Raw genomic sequence first — 20,234 nt, 5'->3', positions numbered from 1 at the left:
TGTTAAAATCAAAGCTTGACTGTTCTCTCCCAATCAGCAAAAGAAATTATTAAACTGGTGTGGTGGCACACACCTGTAGTCCTAACTCTTTGGGAGGCTGAAGCAGGAAGATCACTTGGGCCCAGAAGTTTAAGATTAGCCTAGGTAACATAGTGAGACCTTACCTCAAAAAACAAAAAATTAAGTTTGCAGATAGAATTTCTTCCATTTTTGGAACTTCATTGTTGTTTTGTTCCTTTTTATTTTTGAGTCAGGGTCTCACTATGTAACCCAGGTTGGCCTCGAACTCACTAGATAGCCCAAACTGGCCTTAAACTTACTATGTAGCCCACGCTGACCTCAAACTCTTAACCATCCTGCCTCAACCTCCCAAGTGCTGGGATTACAGGCATGTACCACCATGTCTGGCTTCCTTAAACTTCTAACCCAGAATTTAATAAGACAGAATTCAAAGTCAGGCTCATGCCTATAATCCTAGCTACTCAGGAGGCAGAGATCAAGAGAATTACAGTTCAAAGGCAGCCTGGGCAAATAGTTCGCTTGAAAAAACCCATCATAAAAAAGGGCTGGTGGAATGGCTCAAAGTGTATGCCCTAAATTTAAGCCCCAGTACCACAAAAAAAAAAAAAAAAGACAATTCTAATTTCAAACTAAATGGGTAAGGTACATTTATTATAAGGCCTAGAGCCTGGGCTGTGGATTAAGATAGACCCAGGCTTGAACATTGGTTCTGCTACTTCCTTGCCTAGTTTCCTTGGATCTGGCTACTTTCTCTGATTCTCTAAGTCTTAACTTTCTCAGTAAAATGGTACTGATGATAATATTTACTTTTGCAAGAAATCATTAAGAGAATCATTGTAGGGAGTGGCAGAGTGGCTCAAGTGGTAGACTGGCTTTCCTAGCAGCATAAGGCCCTAAGTTCAACTCTCAGTACCTTGAGAGAGAGAGAGAGAGAGAGAGAGAGAGAGAGAGAGAGAGAGAGAGAAAATGCTTGTAAAGCAACTAGAAATACCTGGCACCTGGTAGGAACTTCAGAACTGACCTCTATTTCACTACTTCACTAGAACCCATGCTCTTTATAGGCAGGACTAGATGCATTAGTTGTTCTGGAATTTAGCATGCCTGTCTCATAGTGTCTCAACCACAAACGTTTGTGGAATAACATAGGAGTAACATAGCAACAATTTCTATACTCTGTGTTCTGCAAAGTGCTCCATGACAAATAAGCACTCTTGCCACCCACTACTTTGGTTTATTGGTTTATCCTTGTTCAAAGGTCCTCTCTTCTTTTCCTTTTTTTTTTTTTTTTGCATTGCTGGCAATTCAACCCAGAGCTTTGCACATGCTAGGCAAGTGCTCTAACACTAGTTTGCTCCCCAGCCTTTGGTTTTTTGAAACAGGGTCTTGGTATGCCTTGAACTCACTATGTTGCCCAGGTTGTCCTCACACTCATTATCCTCCTGTCTCCGATTCCCAAGTGCTGGGACTACAAGTATTTACCTCCATACCTGGCTCAAATGTGTTCTTTCAAACACAGGTCACCAAAAGCCACTCACCTGGCCTTGGATTTCTTATTTGCAGTGCTTTCAAAGGATGATGCATCCACCTGTATCTCATCTTCATCCTGCAGAGCTGCATCTAGTGCAGCCTGAACTTTGGGGGCAATGGCTGGGCCTTCATAGTCTCTGGTGGTCCGGCTGGGCATGTCCAGCTCTAAGAGCACAATGTTCTCTGCCTGCAGAAACACAGCCATCACCAGCCAGGTTGACCTCCAATCAGACACATGAGTCCAAGCAATCTAGACTCCTTCTGATAGCAGAATTGCAAACTGCCTGCTATTCAGAGCCTACCAAAAGCCTGCCAGGAACAAGTAATATGGTTTTATAATTTTTTTCCTTATAGGATTGAAGATGAATTTTATATTTTTCTGTATAATTTTTTTTGTATTTTTTTGTTAAAAAAAAGAACATGTCTTATACCTTAAAATATAAGAAGAAAAAATATTAAGTAAAACCCCACTATTGCAGACAATTTGAAAATGCAAAAATATATTAAGACGAAACAGTCACCACAGAAAATCTCCTGCAGAGCTGTCTCAGTGCAGGAGGAGGAGCAGTTGAATGTGTGCATGTGCCTGGCAGTGGATGTGCTTGTAGCTCCTTTTGAAAAACCACACTGGACCCTGCCTCGAGGACTGGCTCCTTCAACTAATATCCTGTGGTAAGCATTTCCTAGCTCCTAAGAGAAGGAGAGAGGGAGGAGCACTGATTTCACATGCCACCTTCTCCTCTGGCTCCTTCGTCAGTGGAGTTGCCACGGGAGAGCAGGCAGGAGGGGCCACTGCAAGGAGAAGGTAGGGAGAAGGAATAGTCCCATTGATCAGATTTAGATATTGAGACAGTGCATAGAATTTCTCCTGATGATGTAGGTTCAATGCTAAAATCATTTGAGAGTTATTGAATTAAATTCTATCTGTGTGTCACATGAGGCTCCTGGAAACCCACATATTTGATTTGTGGGATTTAAAATCATGTTTCTGGCTTAAGGCACAAAGTAACCAATGTGACATGTACCATCTGAAACTGGAATAAAATGCTTCTGAGGAGTCTGTCTGACACACTCAACTTTCCCTGTGTAAAAGCCCTCTTCATGAATCTGTTTTACTGTTCTGTTTTTCTTTTTAGGCAGTACTGGGACTCAGGGCCCAGGCTTGTTAGGCAGGTGTTACACACTTGAGCCACTCTGCCAGCCTTTGCTGTTGTTTTAGGTAACTCAGTGCCAGGAAGAACAGCAGCTGAGGATTTACCTAATCCTAATCTTCTGTTTTGCTCTGACTCACAAAGGAAAACATAAAAACAGTTTTTAAATTTTAAGTGAAAATATTTCATTATAAAACAACACCAGCCTGGTGCCAGTGGCTCATGCCTATAATCCTAGCTACTCTAGGGAGGCAGAGATCATGAGGATCTCTGTTTGAAGCCAGCCAGGACAAACAGTTCATGAGACCCTATCTCAAAAATACCCAACACAAAAAAAAGGACTGACAGAGTGGATGAAGTGGTAGAGCACTTGCCTAGCAAGCAACAAGACTGACCGCACAGGGCAGATGGGAGAGTTCAAATAGAGAAAGCATTCAGGCACTGGATACAGGTAGAAGCTTGATGGCACTTCATTGTAAGATATTTTGGGGTCATTAAACAGTTCTTTATTATGTCACTTTAAATGACTGCATGACTGACACATTAAATGGAAGCAGCGGAAGTTCTTTAGCACAGGCCCATGTGCAGTCACTTCATATCTGTGTTCTTTCCAAGGTTCCCACAGACCTATCTTGAAGCTTCCTGTTAATGCTCACTGGTGACTACAGGCAGGATATTTATACTCCCCTTGTTACCTTTTAAATCTTACTGTACATTATCTTTCTATCTAGATTTCATTATTCACTTGCTATTACATTCACATACTTGTTATAATTATCATAAATGTGCTCAGTACCTCAGGGTACAGACTCAGGGACTTTGTAGAATAGTGTCTAAGGGTTTATGCCAATATAAACTCCTCCAAAAGAGAAAGGAGACTGTAGAGTGCCTGCCTAGCAAGTGCAAGACCCTGAATTCAAACCCCAGTACCTCCAAAAAAAAAAATAAAAAATTCCAAAAGAGAGGGAAAAACCTAAAAACAACCTTCTTACCCTGTACCGTGCCTCTGGCCGAATCATCATGGACATTCTTGCGTGCTGGCTCAGTGGTCTCTTGTACCCCACAGCGGAGATGGGCCGTTTCATCATCTGCTGATTCCTACAAATGGACCACAGAGGTTAAGACCCACTGTAGTGTGCCCCCAGCCCAGGACCAGGCCAGTGGGACAAGCATTTGAGAAACTCTGATCCAGGGAGACCTGAAGCAGAACACTGGGGACTGTGGCTAATGGAAATGGGGCAGAGCTGCACTGCTTTTCTGCTTGAGTGGCTGTCTGATTTGGATGTGAGAGGCATGCTTCTTTCAGCTGGAAGGGAGCTTAGTCCTCACCCAGTCAGATGGCAGACACAATGTATAACTAGCAACACTCTCCCCACCTTGGCATCCTTAGTGGATGTCTCCATCTCCCCAGCAAGGCCCAGGCACAGACTGACACACAAGGTCACTCCTCTGCACTGTCTGTCATTTGGCCTTGCACACCTCACTTGACAAAGGAGATGGAAGCTCCTCTGTGGAATGTGGGAAAGGCTGTGAAGGTCGTGGGGGACAGAACCTCCCAATTCCTAACACCACATTCAGCATGGAACTTTCACCTCAGAGACCTATGGTAGCCACAAAGTCAGAAATGCAAAGGGCTCCGGGTTTAAATGGATCCAACCGTTTTCAGCACACAGTGTTAGCCAAGTGCAGCTATCAGCATTGCCTCCTCCCCACTTGCAAGTCTACTTCAAGTCAGCAGTGACTTACTCCAGTCTGGTTATCGGGTGTAATTTCCAATGATCTTCCTCTTCATCAAAGTATGATCTGTTCATGATCTTATTCTTCTCTTCCAGAGGGATAAAATTTTCTATAATAAGATGCCTGTAAGAACACACATAACATAGGTTAGTACAGATGAAGAACACATAGACCTACACATGCCTATAGCCTCAGCTACTTGGGAGCTGAGGCAGGAGATTCACTTGAGCCAGCAGCCAGCCTGGGCAATATAATGAGACCCTACCTCTAAAACCAACAGCATAAACAAAACAAGTTGGCTTTCTGGTATCATGAAGACGGAGTAATTAGGTATGAGTCAAGTCACTCACCAAACATTTACTGAGCATGTTGCTATGGGCCTAACATGACACAGAACCATGATACACACATGAAAAACTTCTGGTCCCTGCCACAGACAAGGAGGTAACAGCACAGCACTCTGAGACACACCAGGTGCTAAGTGTGGGCTGTCCCAGGAATATGGAGAGGAGCGCAGGAGAATGTGGGTGAACATTTGCTACCAGAGTGCCCTTACATGGGTCCTTGATGCTCCCAGGCCAGTGTGTTGCTTTCCAAGTGCTGAACACAAGTTAGAAATTGAACCGTTTTCCTGCAGCCCCACAGCTTGTTGCCCAGCCAGAGATCAGGAGGATCACGGTTCAAAGCCAGCCTGGACAAATAAGTTTGTAAGGCCCTATCTTGAAAAAACCTTTCATTAAAAAAGGGCTGGTGGAGTGGCTTAAGGTGTAGGCCCTGAGTTCAAGCCCCAGTACTGCAAAAAAAATAAAATAAAATAACCAAGCATGGTGAAGCATGCCTGTAATCCCAGCACTCAGAAGGCTAAGGCAGAGGATCATGAATTCAAATCCAGCCTGGGCTACACAGTGAGACTGTCTCAAAAAATTAAAATTAAAAAAGTGTTAAAACAAGGAAACTGGAACCCACTGGGATGCATCTATCCACAGTGGTGACTATCCCCATCTCTGCCTCCATTCTTCCAAAACCTCAGGACGGACAGTGCCAAGGGTGTGTTACCACAGGAGGCATGCAGAACAAACACTGCAGAGAAGCAGGGTACTGAGAAACAGAGTGACTTGTCCTTTGTTCAAAAGACATAAAAAAAGATTATAACAATGAAAATGGCTTCCTTAGGGAAAACACAGTGTTTAGGGAGCTGAATTTTCTCTATTTACCTTAACATTTCAGAAATTATTTTTTACAACACATTTTTCCTATTTACTCAATAGAAAATGTGAAAAATATAATTACTCAAAATTTCACTATCCAGAGATATCTATTATTAATATTTTGGTAGCTTTTGTTCTGATCTTTTTTCTAGGTGTACATCCCTACAAAGAAGGCTGATATACTTTTTTTTTTTTGGTGGCACTGGGGTTTGAACTCAGGATCTCATACTTGATAGACAGGTGTGCTCTACCACTTGAGCCACTCCACCAACCCTTTTTGCCTTAGTTATTTTTTGAGTAGAGTTTCATATTTATACCCAGGCCGGCCTGAATCCTCCTGATCTCTGCCATTTGAGTATTTAGGATCACAGGCATGAGTCACCACACACAGCCTTCCATTCACTCATTCATTCATGAGACTGAAGTTTGAACTCAAGGCTTCAGGCTTGCAAAGCAAGCACTCTACAGCTTGAACCACACCTCCAGTCCATTTTAATCTGGTTATTTTGGAGATGGGGTCTTGAAAACTATTTCTCTGGACTGGCCTTGATCCATGATACTTTCAATCTCAGCCTCCCAAGTAGCTAGGATTACAGGCGTGAGCCAAAAGCACCTGGCTTTCGGCCCTTAATTTTAAGGATTCCTTTTCAAATTTAAAGCTTGGTCAGTAAAAGAATCTCCTTGAAAAGTTCTTTAAGGAAAAATTCCAGTGAGGATTACTACGTTGTTCTGTAACCCCTAATGACGTAATGGCTCCAAGCAAGGTCCTACTGGCTGTAACAATTAGCTGACAAGTCCCAGGCTACATTACTACCACCTGCAGAGCTCTGACAACTGTCTTTGCCCAGACTTCATGAGACCCAAGGTTCTCAAAGTGCGTTTGAACCTAGGTGATGTGAGTACTTGAGTGCTTAGACTATTCAGAAAAATTGCATAATAAAAAGTCAAGTTAATAAGTCAGCAGCAGGCAGAGATAAGGCCAGAAACTTTAAAAGCCTTAAGAAAGAAGGATGGAGGAGAACTTGGACCCCATCTGGTGCCCTCCCAGAGATGGACCTCAAGATGGCAGTGACTTTCTCAGGAATAAGCAGGGACAGTAGGGAGCTAGAGGTAAGCTGGCCAGAGGCAGGCAGGGCCATGTCCCCAGGGCTGTCTCCTACTTGACAGACAAGGCTACAGAAGGCTGTGCACTTACTTGAGCTTCAGCTCCCGGGTGAGCTCGTTCTGTGTCTGCTCCAGCTCTTGGCGCTCCTTGATGTGCTCTTCTTGGAGGTCATGAATCTCAGCCTTCACCGCCTGAAGCTTGGAGAAGAGCTGGAAGCCAGGGCAGAGGCAGGTGAGGAGGGACTGCCTGAAGATCAGGGCTCTCCCTTGCACCTAAGTCCCAAGGCACCTTGGCTTGGCCTTGACTCTCTCCTACCTTTTTGAGTTTTTTGGTCTTGATGTCCACCTCTTGCTGCAATGAGCTATATGTCTCTTTAAGTTCCAAGGTCTCTTCATCTCGACTTTCCATCTGTTGCTGGATTTCTCTTTCTCGACGTTTCTGAGCAATATCACAAAATTCATCAGCTTGCCCTAGAGACTATGTCTGTACAAGAGGTGGGTACTCCCAATCAGTCTCCAGCTACCATGAAGCTGACACACCTCACCTCCATTCCCTTTGCAGAGCGCCTATACCAGAGAGGTGTGCTCTGTGGCACAGGGTCCCTTAGCCCACCCCAGCCTCCCAGACAGGAATGCAAAGTTACCTGCTCTGCAATTTCCTGCCGTTTCTGCTCCAAAATTTTCTGCTGTTCGTTTGTATGGTCTACTATATTTTTTCCTCCAACAAGCAGCTTGCTCTCCATGGCCTGGGTGAGGAACAAAGCAGAATCCATCTTGTGAATGGTCTCCCCAGAACCCAAATTCTCAGGGAGAGCTCAGGACTGGCTGGAGGTGGTGGCACATGCCTGTGGTCCCAGAGCATGGGAGGTTGAGGCCGGGGGCATTCAGAGTTCAAGGAGATACTGTATTCAAAAGAAAAAAAGTGCCAAGTGCCAGTGGCTCACGCCTGTAATCCTAGCTACTTATGGGGCAGAGATCAGGAGGACCACGACTTGAAGCCAGCCCAGGCTAACAGTTCGTGAGACCCTATCTTGAAAACACCCAACACAAAACAGGGCTGGCAGAGTGGCTCAAGTAGCAGAGTGCCTGCCTAGCAAGCATAAGGCCAGGAGTTCAAGTCCCAGTATTGCCAAAAAAAAAAGCTTATCACTGAGCCAAAGAGGACAGACTCTGGAAAAAAATACTATGCTCAGCTATACCTCCTGTAAGTGGAATGGAGCTTCACTTCACTTCACCCCAAGTGACGGTCTGGCTACTCAGACATACATGGATTTCAGGTTTCTTTAATGAAGTACTTTTTGGGTTTGTTTACACAGAGCATTAATCCCAATCAGAACATACTAAGCACCTCCAATGTGCTAGGGACTAGGGATGCAACTGTCAGTGAGAATTGTAAGGCTCAGCGCCCAGGAGGGACACAGAAATAAGCAGGCTTTAACCAGACAGTGCCGGCCATTATGAGGAAAGCTCAGAGGAATCAAGGAAGAGGCTCACTGGAGGGAGAGGATCAGACATCGGAGGCAGTCCAGGAAAGCTCCTGCCTGCGGAACATCTGCACTGAGAAAATAGGAATGCACTAAGAAAATAGGGAGCAGCGATTCCTGAAGCTGACAAAGCAACCATGAGTCAGGTCAAAAGCCTCAAAGCCCTGCTGAGGAGACTGAACTTGACTGTGACAGCCTTGGGGAAGTACCCATAAGCTCTCTGAGCATGAGGGTGCACATCGAATTTGTGTTTTAGGGACACTGCTACCCTGCAACGGGAAGAACGACCGAAGGGGGCAGGCTGGCTAGAGGGAGCCTGGACAGGGTGCAGGCCTGGGCTATGCAGCAGTGATAGTGGCGCCCACGAGACCCTGCTGAGGTAGAAGCCAGGAGCCTTGGGACTGCCCAGGCCAAGAAGAGAGAGGGAGGGCCAGCTAGCAAGCACAAGCCCTAGAGTCTGGCTTTGCTGAGGTAAGGAAGGTGGGGGCAACTCTGGGTGGCTAGGTGCATCACAGTGATGGGGCCTGCAGGTTAGGAGACAGCTCTGGGGTGGATACACAGGCTACAAGCTTCTGCATTTAGATGGGGACTGAGGCCAGGAGAATGATTTGCACTTGAAAAGTATGAAATCTAAAAAGTACACAGCCTTGCTTTTAAGAAAAAGTAAGGGATTGGGAGCATGGCTCATGTGGTAGAGCACTTCCCTAGCATGCAAAAGGACCTGAATCCAATCCCCAATACCAGAGAGAAACAGAGGGGGAAGAGAGAGAGAGAGAGAGAGAGAGAAAGAAAAAGAAAAAGAAACTGTGGCTCAGTTGCTGCCTTTCAGTCCATCCTCAAAACAAAGAGTCTGGCTGGGCGCTAGTGGCTCTCTTAATCCTAGCTACTTGGTTGGCTGAAGTTGAGGACAGCCAGGCAAACAGTTCACAGGACCCCATCTCCAAAACAACCACAGCAAAAATGAACTGGAGGTGTGGCTTAAGCAATAGAGCACCTACTTTACAAGCATGAAGCCCTACGTTCAAACCCTAGTCCCATCAGAAAAAAAGAAAAAAAAAAGGCTAGACTAGATTACTAACCTCCCAGATGTGTATCTTCCAGCCCTAAGATTGTGTTCTATGATTTTATTGCATCCAGGGAGTGAGAAAGACAGAGTAATGTTATTCTCCTAGAGACAAACCATCTAAGAGATACAGTGACTTTGATGTAATGCTGAATTCAGCCACAGGAAGCCTCTGCAAGCTCTCCAAATACCCCAGGTTGTTTAGAGAGCGTAGGTATTCCTGGCCTTGAATAACAGGAATCCTAAAACGTCACATACAGATCAAATGTGAGCACTCCCAGTTCTACTCTCAGTGCAGGAGTGGGCATTTACATAAGAAATCCCATAGTGAGCGCCCCCTGGAACAAAGTGGCCTACTAATTTAACTGTGTTGTTTGTGCCTTCATTTTCACAGAGTGTCTTTTTGTTTGTGGTAGTGAAGACCGAACTCAGGACCTCGAGCTTGCTAGGCAAGCACTCTACAATTTGAGCCACATACCCCATTCTTTTGCTCTTAGGTTGTTTTTCAGACAGCATCTCTCACTTTACCAGGGTTGATCTTAGGCCTCGATCCTCCTGTTTCCACCTCCCAAGTAGCTAGAATTACAGGTGTAAGGCACTATACCCAGCTCACATGGGGTCTTAAAAGAAGTGAAAAAGAATTTCAGGGTTTTAAAATCCCTGTCTTTCCAGAAAATAGCATGGAGGTCTATCACAAGACTCCTATGAAGCCACAGATAAATACAGCACAGCTTCACATAGCAAGGGAAGGGGAAGGAGAATTTGTCATTTTTAAATTAATAAACATGGTTACATTTCAGGGTAGTAATCAAAGTTTATATAAATTCAATAAGAACCCAATAATTCAAAGCACTGCTGGCTACAGTATTAGGCAGTGGCCACCCTTAGACCTACACGGCCATTTCTATATTCTCCTCTGCCATCAGAGCTCAGTGGCAGCCCAGGGTCCAGGCACCCAGGGGAGCAGTACATGGTCACCAGAAAGAAGACATAAAACTGTGGGCGTCTCTACACTCTAGAACACTGCTCAATCACCAGGAGAAACCAACACAGATGTCAAGAAGGATATTAGCACTCAGGGGTTGGCTGGGGGAGGCTTCAGGAACAGCACCAGGAAATCTGGGGTGATGGAACTGCCCTGTGTCTTGTGCAATCAGGGTATTGCAGACAGAATCCACACCGAGACACCACTTTATACCCAGCAGATTAGTCTGATGATTGCAAGTGTTGGCAAGTGAAGAGCAACAGAACTTACACCATGCTGGGAGAAGTGCTGGTCCACACAGCCTGTCCCTATCTACTCTAGCAAAGCAAAGCTCACTAGCATCTGAGATGCCAGGCAAGGGACTCTCACACATTCATGCTCTCCTGCAGCCCAGCACAAAAACCAGAGCAGAACTTAGAAACAATCTACACTATCAGTACTAGGAGAATGGAAGGCCACAGAATACTCTGCACAGCAAGGCCAAGCATGACGGTTCGTACCTGAAATTCCAGCACTTGGGAAGCAGAGGCAGGAGGATTGAGAGTACCAAGCCAGCCAGCCTGAGCTACATAGCAATACCTGTCTCAGAAATCCCAAAACAAAACAGAATACTCTAAAGAGTACTAATGAAGGAATCCCAGCTACAGTCATCAATACAGATTAATCTCATGCACAGAATGTTAAATATATAAGCAAACTGCAGGTACCACACTTACAAAAAGTCAGGTGAAACTATGCTATGATTTATTTAAAGATATATACATAGATGGTAGAACTTTAAAGAAAAGCAAGGAAATAATAAACTCTAAATTCAGGGTAATGGTTACCTTTGGGGAAGGGAACACTGAGCTTCTAAAGACAGGGTGCTGTTGTATTTCTTACACTAGGTGTGTGTTGGGGGGATGGGCATAGGTAGTAATTTTATTGCTGTTCTTTATTCTGTGCACACATGGAACAATTATTACTAATCCAATTTTTAATTTTTTAAGTTGGAAAAAAACTGTTTTCCTCATTTTGATTCAACAAATGTTTATTGAGCACCAGATATGGAGCAGCTGGAAATGCAAAACCAAAAGTGGCATTGCCACTTGCGTCACTTTTTAATAAAACATAAGCACAGGCGGAGGAAAGGGTCTGAGGTAGAGCACAGTACCTTGATTTTGGCGCCCAGCATCTCGGCAGCATCCTTTTCCCGCCTCAAGTCCTCCATCTTTTTCTCCTTTTCTTTCAGCAGCCTCATCTTCTCTTCTGCAACCAAGCTGTGGTCCTCTACGATGGCCCGCTTCTCGATCTCCAGTTTTTCTTGCTGTTCCCGCCAGTAATCATCTTTATCATCCCCTTCCTCCTCACCCTCTTCTCCCTCCTCCTCCTCCTCTTCCCCACCCCCACCACTGCCACCACCTTCCCTCCGCTTCTCTCTCCTCTTCCTCCTGCCAATGGACCGTTTTTCCAGCTGGGCCTTGAGCCGAGCAATTTCTTCCTGGAATTCTCGAAGGAGGGCATCCTTTGGGTCTTCATTGACCCTTGGCTTGTTTTTAATATTTTTGGCACGGTTGGCATATCTCAGAGTGGTCAGGGTCTCTTCTACATTGTAAGACGCAGGTCCCACATTGGCCACCATCACAGTCTTGGCATTGCCACCAAGGGAATCTTGGAGGAGCCTAGTAAGCTTTGAGTCTCGATATGGAATATGCGTGCTTTTGCCATCTACCAGGGCAGAGATGACATTACCCAAGGCTGACAGGGACAGGTTGATCTTGGTTGCTTCCTTCAGCCTCTCCCCTTGTGCACCAGTCTTGGCTTGCCGTTCACTGCCAGCAAGATCTACAAGGTTCAACTTCCCAACACGAATGTGGTTTTCCCCATCGAGGCCGACCTCGCTGCACTCGATCGTGATGACAAAGATGGCATGAGAACGCGAGCTGTGCTCGTTCATGTTGGTGGCACCAACTGATCGGTTCTGGTTCCCAACGTTCATAACGTGCTCAATCTCCTTCACACTCTTGGTGACAAAGGAAGACAGGTCTTTCACATACACCCCGGTGTCTGGCCTCTCTTTGAGCTCAAGCCTTTTGGCCTGATCCTTTGAGAGCAGGTCCCGGATCTCCTCCTGGTAGATCTCTAAGTAGGAAGCCCTGACCAGGTACTGTTGATTCTGTGACCGAGAGATGTGGGTGAAAATGTGATCGAATGAGTTGGGGATGACTCCTCTTTTTTCAGGGTCACCACGGACACCTTCCATCGTGTAGGTTTTCCCAGTCCCGGTTTGTCCATAGGCAAAAATTGTTCCATTGAAACCCTGGAGTACAGAGTCCACAAGCGGTCGGAATGTTTCATCATAGAGTTCAAACTGCTTGGCATTCCAGTCATAGACCGCATCAAAGGTGAAGGTCTTGGGCATTTCATGGGCTGTACCTTTGGGATTCTTCACAGACACCTGCCCCAGCTTCACATCCACGTCTACCACCTTGTCATAGGAAGCAGCTTTTTCCTTGCCATTCATGGGCCGGCAGCGAACCACCACCCGGACTGACTCTGAGCTTTTGAACTTGGACATGGTGAACTTTGAAAAGACTGTCTTGAGGGCTATGAATGCAAAATGGCTCACAATGCTAAGGTCCTAGAAAAAAAGCAGAAGTAGTAAGTACAGTGCAGTTGGCACTGGGGCTACTTGACAGCAGCTGACACACACAAATCATCTTCACCTGCAACCTCCCGACAGCCATCATTAATAACCTGACTACTCTGTGCATTTCCTCATAGGAGCTTAAACAGCTTCAGTTGTAGAAAGACTCCAGTTCCCCAACACTGTCAATACTTGATCTGATACTACTACAGGCTGACGCACATGGAAACCTTTTAGAAGCCCGAGTGATCTTACATCCTGCAAACTAAGCTTCTGAGGAGAGCAGTTTGAAACCACCTATGAAAACTAAAAAAGTACATCACTTTTGACCTAGCAACTGTATTTCTAAAAAATGTCCTATAAATAAATGTCTCTTATAAAGACATTTATACTAGGTTATTTTTGTGGTATCATTTGTGGTAGCAATAGGCTGTGGGCAAGTCCAGTTCCTGTCAAGAGGAGAGAGATTAAACACACTAGAATACATACAGGGGCCTGTGCACTTATTAAAAGGAAGGTAGTAATCTAAACACAACCCTATCCTATAGTTTACACAGCATGGAAGGAGGGGATATGAGTTGCCTCACACGTGTGAGGCTCTGGATTTAATTCCCAATACCAAAAAGAAAAAAAAAGGTGGTGGTTGGGATATAAGAGTGGCGAACCCAGATAAAAATGATAAACTTTGAGTGATTCTGATGAGTCAGTGTCGGTTTTCCAGTTGTACCACTCTGGCGGGGATGCTGATGATGGTAGAGGTAATGCAGGAGTAGAGCAGACAGTATACAGAACCTTGGTTCCTTCTGTTTCCTTTTGCTGTGAACCTAAAACTGTTCTAAAAACAAAGCAGGGGCTGAGGATGTAGCTCAGTGATAGAGTGATGTTTAATATGCTTAAGGCCCTGGCTCAGTCACCAGCACCAAGAATAAATAAATACTAAGAATTTTGAGTTTGAGGTCAATCTGGGCTACGCAGCAAGACCCTGTCCCAAAACACCAAGGGCTGAGGATGTAGCTCAGTGGTAGCACTCGCCCAGCATGTGCAAGGCCCTGGGGTTTAACCCAGCACCACATGGGAATATGCTGATAAATATGCAGTATTATTAAAAACATACATGTTCAAATGATAACAGTGGCAGTCTCAATAGGGGAACAGATGTCTAAAAAGAGAAAAAACCTTTCACCGTGTGCTCACATAGACTTGAATATCCTAGCTTGTGTGGGTAATATTTTTCAATTCTGAAAGTACCAACAAAAACTGGCGTGCACAAAATGTGTTCAGTAATGAGACCATGGCATAATGCATCACACAGAAAGCATCTACTCAGTCAAGAAATTCAATAAAGAGAACCTGAATGGAAACAAAATAGGTGTGAAATTTTTTTAAAGGCAAAATGAGAGCCAGGCACTGGCGGCTCATGCCTGTAATTCTAGCTACTCAGGAGGCAGAGATAAGGTAAACTGTGGTTGGAAGCCAGTCTGGGCAAATAGTTCGCCAGACACTATCTTGAAAAACCCTATCACAAAAAAGGACTGGTGGAGTGGCTCAGGGTGTAGGCCAAGGCAGGAAAGCTCAGGAAGCAGAAGAAAGGGTGACTAAATGTGTCCTTTGGGAAGGAGGAGGGAGCTAGTGGGTCAGAGTAGAGGTACGCAAGCACCCCAAACTCTTGATAACCTCAGCATGGGGAATTTGGAGTGGTAAAGCACCTGCCTAGCAAGTGTGAGGCTACTTGAACTCAGGGCCTCACACTTGCTAGGCAGGTGCTCTACCACTTGAGTCACTCCACCAGCCTGTAGGGAATCTTTTCTCTTTTTTTATTGTTGCACTGGGAGTACATTGTGACATTTACCAAAGTTCTTACAATATATCATAGTTGAATTCACCCTCCATCATTCTCCTTTATCTCCCCCACACACACCAGGGAATCTTTTAAAATAGACAAAATCCTAATTCAAAAGGCCTTTGGAGACACATTTCCTTCTGTGTCACCTGTTCTCCAGCCACCTGTCCCCTCCCACAAGCCAGTGCCATTAGATTCCCAGCTTTCCTGAGAGCCAGGCATTAATGTGCTTACCCTCCTTTCTACACCAGTGTTCTATGTACAATCCTTCAGCGCCCTGCAGCTTGCTTTTTCCTCACCTCAACCTATCTTAGAGTTTCTTCCCCCAGTTGATAGAGATGCCTTATTCATTACAACAGCAGAATGTCCCCCTGGGTGGATGCATAATTTATTTAACCTCTGCACCACTGGTGCACTTTAGCTGTTTCTTACACCCTGCTATGAAAAACCTAGATCACAGAATCATTTCATGTGTGAGAAAGTATATCTGTAAGGATAAATGCCTACAAGTAGCATTGCTGAATCAAGGATTTTATGCATTTATAGCCGGGTGTACTGATGCATACCTGCAATCCCAGTGAGTCAGGAAGCAGAGACAAGAGGATTGTGAGTTTGAGGCCACCCTGGGCAAAGTTATCAAGACTCTATCTCAAAAACAAAATAACGGGCTGGACATGATGGTTCATGCTGCAATCCTAGCTACTCAAGAAGCAGGGACTGGGAAGCCAGCCCAGGTGAGACCTCATCTCAACAAATAAACTGGGCATGGGGGTTCATGCCTGTAATCACAGCTACATGGGAGGCATAAGTAGGAGGATCATGGTCCATAACAGGCCTTGAGCAAAAAGCACAAGTGAGCCTCTATCTGAAAAATAACTAAAGATGCCAGATACGGTGGCTCGAGTCTGTAATCCTAGCTTCCTGAGAGGCAAAGATCAAGAGAATTGTGGTTTGAGCTGAGTATTGGTGGCTCAGGCCTATAATCCTGGCTACCTGAGAGGCTGAAATCAGGAGGATTGTGATTCAAGGCCAACCTGGGCAAAACGAAAGCAAAACCCTATCTCAAAAACAGGGCAGCCCTTCATTTATCACCTCCTAGATGCTCTTAGAATTTTGCCCAGTGGAAAGAACCAGATGTTACAACAACCAGTTTTCATTTTGAGAGAAATGGCTCACAAGTTAAGGCTGTGTCCAACCCCCTGCCTGTCTCTCCTCCACGTCCTGCTAAAGCGGGTATGGGTACTAAGGGAAACCCCAGTCTGCAAGCCTCCTTTGGGATGGCCTCAGATGCAATGCATGGGAAGCCAAACCAGATCTCAGAGTTGAGAAAAAGGGAGGGAGGGGTGAGGGCAGGGCAGTGGGGAGGACCCAGTCATCAGCACACAGACCCTGCGATGCCAGACTGTTGACGTCTACCTACCAAAATGTGGTCCCAAGCCTGTTTTATCAAAAAACCTTCAGCAAGCTGACCTACAGGCTCAGCTGCTTCCTTAAAGCTCTTAAGAGTTTTTGAGCTCTCCAAAATGATAAAAACCAAAGAAATGATAATGACCTACATCAATCTGCAAAATCCATAAAAAGCAAGAAATTCCTAAAGCATGAGTCCTCTTAATTAAATCTCCTCAACTCTAAACACATTTCTTTTCTGAACTCACCCAGCTATGCTGAACTAGTCATATATTATTGATGTTTTATTTCAGGAAGATGGACTAATTTAATTTCCGGCCACCAGGGCTTAAAACCTTGTTCTGGGTCCTCTTCAGCAGAGGGTTTTCTTGGAAGGATGCCCTGATGCCCTTCCTTTATTACCTTCTTTATTCTCTCCTAGTGGCTCTAGTTACAGAGTGATCAATCTTTAAAGGCACTCATGGCCCTACCAGGAAAGATGGAACCACAGGTCAGCAGCTCATCACCTGCTTCCTGAATTCCTTTCGGCGCCTACTGTCTCTATGGCTATTACAGATGAAAGATGGAGTTCTTCCCCAGCCTCACCTCTTCTGTCCACTGAGGGACACAGCAGCCACACTCTTCTAGCCATTCTCCGACTCTTTAATGTCTGACTTCACGCATCCTCGCTCAAAGTCTACAACTAGGTGTGGACTGGACTCTCAATAACAACTGGCTTCTTACAGAGGTTTTAGGATAGAGGTCGCAGTGCTGGTAATGAACCCAGGGTTTTGCACATGCTAGGCAGCCACTCAACCAATGAGCTACAGCCCCAGTCCTCTGTTTTTTAAAAAATAGCAGGGGTAAAGTTCAGTGGCAGAGCACCATGCTTAGCATTTGTGAATCCCTGGGTTCAATCTCTAGCCACAAAAATAGTAACAACGAAAATCCCTCAGCAATTCCAGCTTTTGTATATATGCATGTCCTGATGGAAACCTTTGCACAGTTCTGGAGCTAGAAGTGCTGCTTTTAAGCCATCTTGCTCAGAGACCGATCCCCCACACACACTTTCCTTGGGGGATGTACTTTCCTGCTGTCATTCTCAATAAAACTTTGCTATTTTGAAAAAAAAAGGAAGAAAAAAAAAGGAAACACTTGCACATGTGCACAAAGATAAATGGATAAGAATGCTTCCTCCAGTGCTATGTAATAGCAGAAAAACTAGACATCTCAACATCCATTTCTTTCTTTATTTTTTGTGGCAGTGGAGTTTGAACTCAGGGTCTCACCTTTAGCAATTCCATCAGCCCTTTTTTGTGATGGGTATTTCTGAGATAGGGTCTTTCGAACCATTTCCCCAGGGTAGCTTTGAACCTGGATCCTCCTGATCTCTGCCACCTGAGTAGCTAGAATTACAGGGAGAGCCAGTGGCACCCAGCTTGCACATCCATTTACAAAGAGATGAAACTATGGTACTTTTGTATTATAAATGGTAGACTATTTAACCATTGAAAGAAATAAAGTAGAACAGGGATCAGCAAACTACAACTCACAGGCCAAATTTGACCCACAGTTAGTGGTGGGATTGGGGTCTGAACTCAGGGCTTAATGCTATCATTTGAAACATGCCTCCAGTCCATTTTGCTGTGGTTATTGTGGAGATGGGAGTCTCACGAAGTATTTGCCAGGGCTGGCCTTGAACCTTGATCCTCCTGATCTCAGCCTCCAAAGTAGCTAGGATTATAGGTGTGAACTACTGGCCCCAGCATTTCCAAAGAAATTTTACTGGAACACAGCCATAATCCTGTTCGATATTATCTATGGCTGCATTAACAATAAAATGGCAGAGCTGAGTGGCTGCAACAGACAGTATGGCCCACAAAACCCAAAATAGTTACAGTCCAGTCTTTTACAGAACAAGTTAGTCACTTGCACTAGATTTATTTGTTAACATGGATAACAAAACAGGTTGAGTGAAAAAGCGAGCTGCACAGGGCTAATATGTAACACGTAAGACACATGGTGCTCCTAGACTTGTGTTATATATGTGCACGCACAAAAAAGGATCAGAAGCCAGGCGCCAGTGGCTCACGCCTATAATCCTAGCTACTCAGGAGGCAGAGATGAGGAACACAGTTCAAAAGCAATCCCCAGCAAATAGTACGTGAGATTCTGTCTTGAAAAAAATTCATCACAAAAAGTGGTTCAAGGTACAGGCCCCAAGTTCAAACTCCAGTACAGCAAAAAAAAAGAAAAAGAATCAGAGAGCCTATCATTGTGGCACAATCCTGTTATTCCAACACTCTGGAGGTTAAGCCTGGAGGACCATGAGTTGAAGGTTAGCCTGGGCTATCAAGAGAGACACTGACTCAAAAATAGATAAGTAAAAATCAAAGAGAAGGATATATAACAACTCATGATGGTGGCTGCCCAACCTTGGCATTGTGAAGTACAGAAAATATATTTTCACAGATAGGAAATACATTTCAACCTTACCTGTAATATTTTATCATTTCTCTTAAAAAAACAAAAATGGGGAAATGAGACTTTGAAACAAAAAAGAAAAAACATTAACAACTGTCAATTCTTACTGCTTCCTACATTACAACAACCAATTTCACTTTTTTTTTTTTTTTTGAGACAGGATCTCACTATGCAGCCCAGGCTGGCCTCAAATTCATGATCTTCCTGCCTCAGCCTCCTAGGCACTGGGATTGCAGGCATGTATCCAACACTGGCTACCAATTTCACATTTATATGTATTTCACATATATATTTAGATAGATAGTTTTTTTGTTTTGTTTTGCTTTCCTTTTCTCTCTCCTACTTGTCTGGAGTATCTAGCAGCCCTGACCAGGGCCCCTAGTGACAGGAGTGGGAACAGCAACAGCACCCCTCTGGTGGGCCTGGGCTTGCACATCCTCTCCACACACCACTCCTTCGTTTCACGCTTCACATATTTTGCTCATTTCTACTTCCTGCCTGGTTCCTGCAGGCATCTTTGTCTAGGACCAAATTCACATGCACATGTCTGATTAAGAAAGGCCTGCCATGCTAATGCCTCTATTTGCATGACACTTACCAAACTCCATTATAACATGGAAAATGGCTATAAATAAAAAGCACGTTACAAAATTGAATAAATGCAATCACAGGTGTATAAAAATAAGATTCACATCAAAGCATCAGTGTGGTCCACTTCAGGCGATGGAGGACAGGTTAACTCCCCCGCACTTGCAATATTTCTCTACTTCCCAAATCCTCTACAAGCGCTCAGCATCTTTGAAAGTGGTGGAGGGGAGGTCTGGCAGGTCCCAGGAGCAATCCGCAGGCACCTCTAATCAACACATCCGCAGCACCTGCCCACAGACTAAGGACTCAGTGTCTGAAATTCAGCCTGAGCCCTGGATCAAGTAAGCCTTCAGAAGAGCACTGCAACCCTGAGCAGGGAGTCAGAAGCTTCTCCCTGGGAGCCAGACTGAACACCCTCCCTGGAGGGCTTCTCTCAGGGGAGAAAGACTTTTCTGTATAGACACTGCCATCAACACTGGCCTCTTTCACAATGGTTCCTAATTGTTTGAAGAATCAAGACTCCTTGTTTGCAACCCCTGGACCACACCAAGTTGGCAAGTACAATTCGGATCTCTGTCCCATGATAGCCAGTAATCACAGTGAGAGTTACATATACAAAACAAGATTTCCAGCCAGGTGTAGTGGTGCACACCTGTAATCCCAACACTTGGGAGTCTAAGGTAGGAGAACCATCTAAGTCCAGGAGTTTGAAACTAGTCTGGGCAATATAGTGAGACCCCATCTCAAAAAAATATGGAGAGGAGGGAAGGAGATGGGCTTGGCATGATGGTGCATGCTTGTAATTCTAGCACTCCAGAGGTAGAGGAGGGGAATTGCAAGTCTGAGACCAAACTGTGCTACACAGTGAAGCTCTGTCTCAAAAAAAAAAAAAAAAAAAAAAAAAAAAAACCAATCACCTAAGATTTCATCTCTGGTTAATAACACTGTCCTGCCAAACATTTAAATGGCCATAGTGTCTGTACTGAGAGAATAGTTCCATATTTTCTTACACATGCATAAAACATACCTG

General features: G+C 44.7%; 1 protein-coding gene across 7 annotated transcripts in view; it reads right to left on the bottom strand.

The window, feature by feature from the left end:
• Kif3b (kinesin family member 3B) overlaps nt 1-20,234 on the bottom strand; it is a 38,995-nt gene that overhangs the window by 3,577 nt on the left and 15,184 nt on the right. For all 7 annotated transcript variants that reach the window (XM_074074542.1, XM_074074540.1, XM_074074541.1 and 4 more), the window contains 7 exons: nt 11,434-12,900; nt 7,393-7,494; nt 7,065-7,187; nt 6,840-6,958; nt 4,446-4,559; nt 3,692-3,797; nt 1,557-1,735 (listed from right to left, as the gene is read on the bottom strand). In XM_074074542.1, coding sequence (XP_073930643.1) covers nt 1,557-1,735; nt 3,692-3,797; nt 4,446-4,559; nt 6,840-6,958; nt 7,065-7,187; nt 7,393-7,494; nt 11,434-12,837 — 2,147 coding nt within the window. In that variant the 5' untranslated portion in view covers nt 12,838-12,900. The remainder of the gene's footprint in view (nt 1-1,556; nt 1,736-3,691; nt 3,798-4,445; nt 4,560-6,839; nt 6,959-7,064; nt 7,188-7,392; nt 7,495-11,433; nt 12,901-20,234) is intronic.

This window comes from Castor canadensis, chromosome 5 (assembly GCF_047511655.1).
Source record: "Castor canadensis chromosome 5, mCasCan1.hap1v2, whole genome shotgun sequence".
NCBI classification, from domain to species: domain Eukaryota; kingdom Metazoa; phylum Chordata; class Mammalia; order Rodentia; family Castoridae; genus Castor; species Castor canadensis.
The sequence above is the reverse complement of the archived record's forward strand: the minus strand, read 5'-3'. Positions and strand labels throughout refer to the sequence as shown.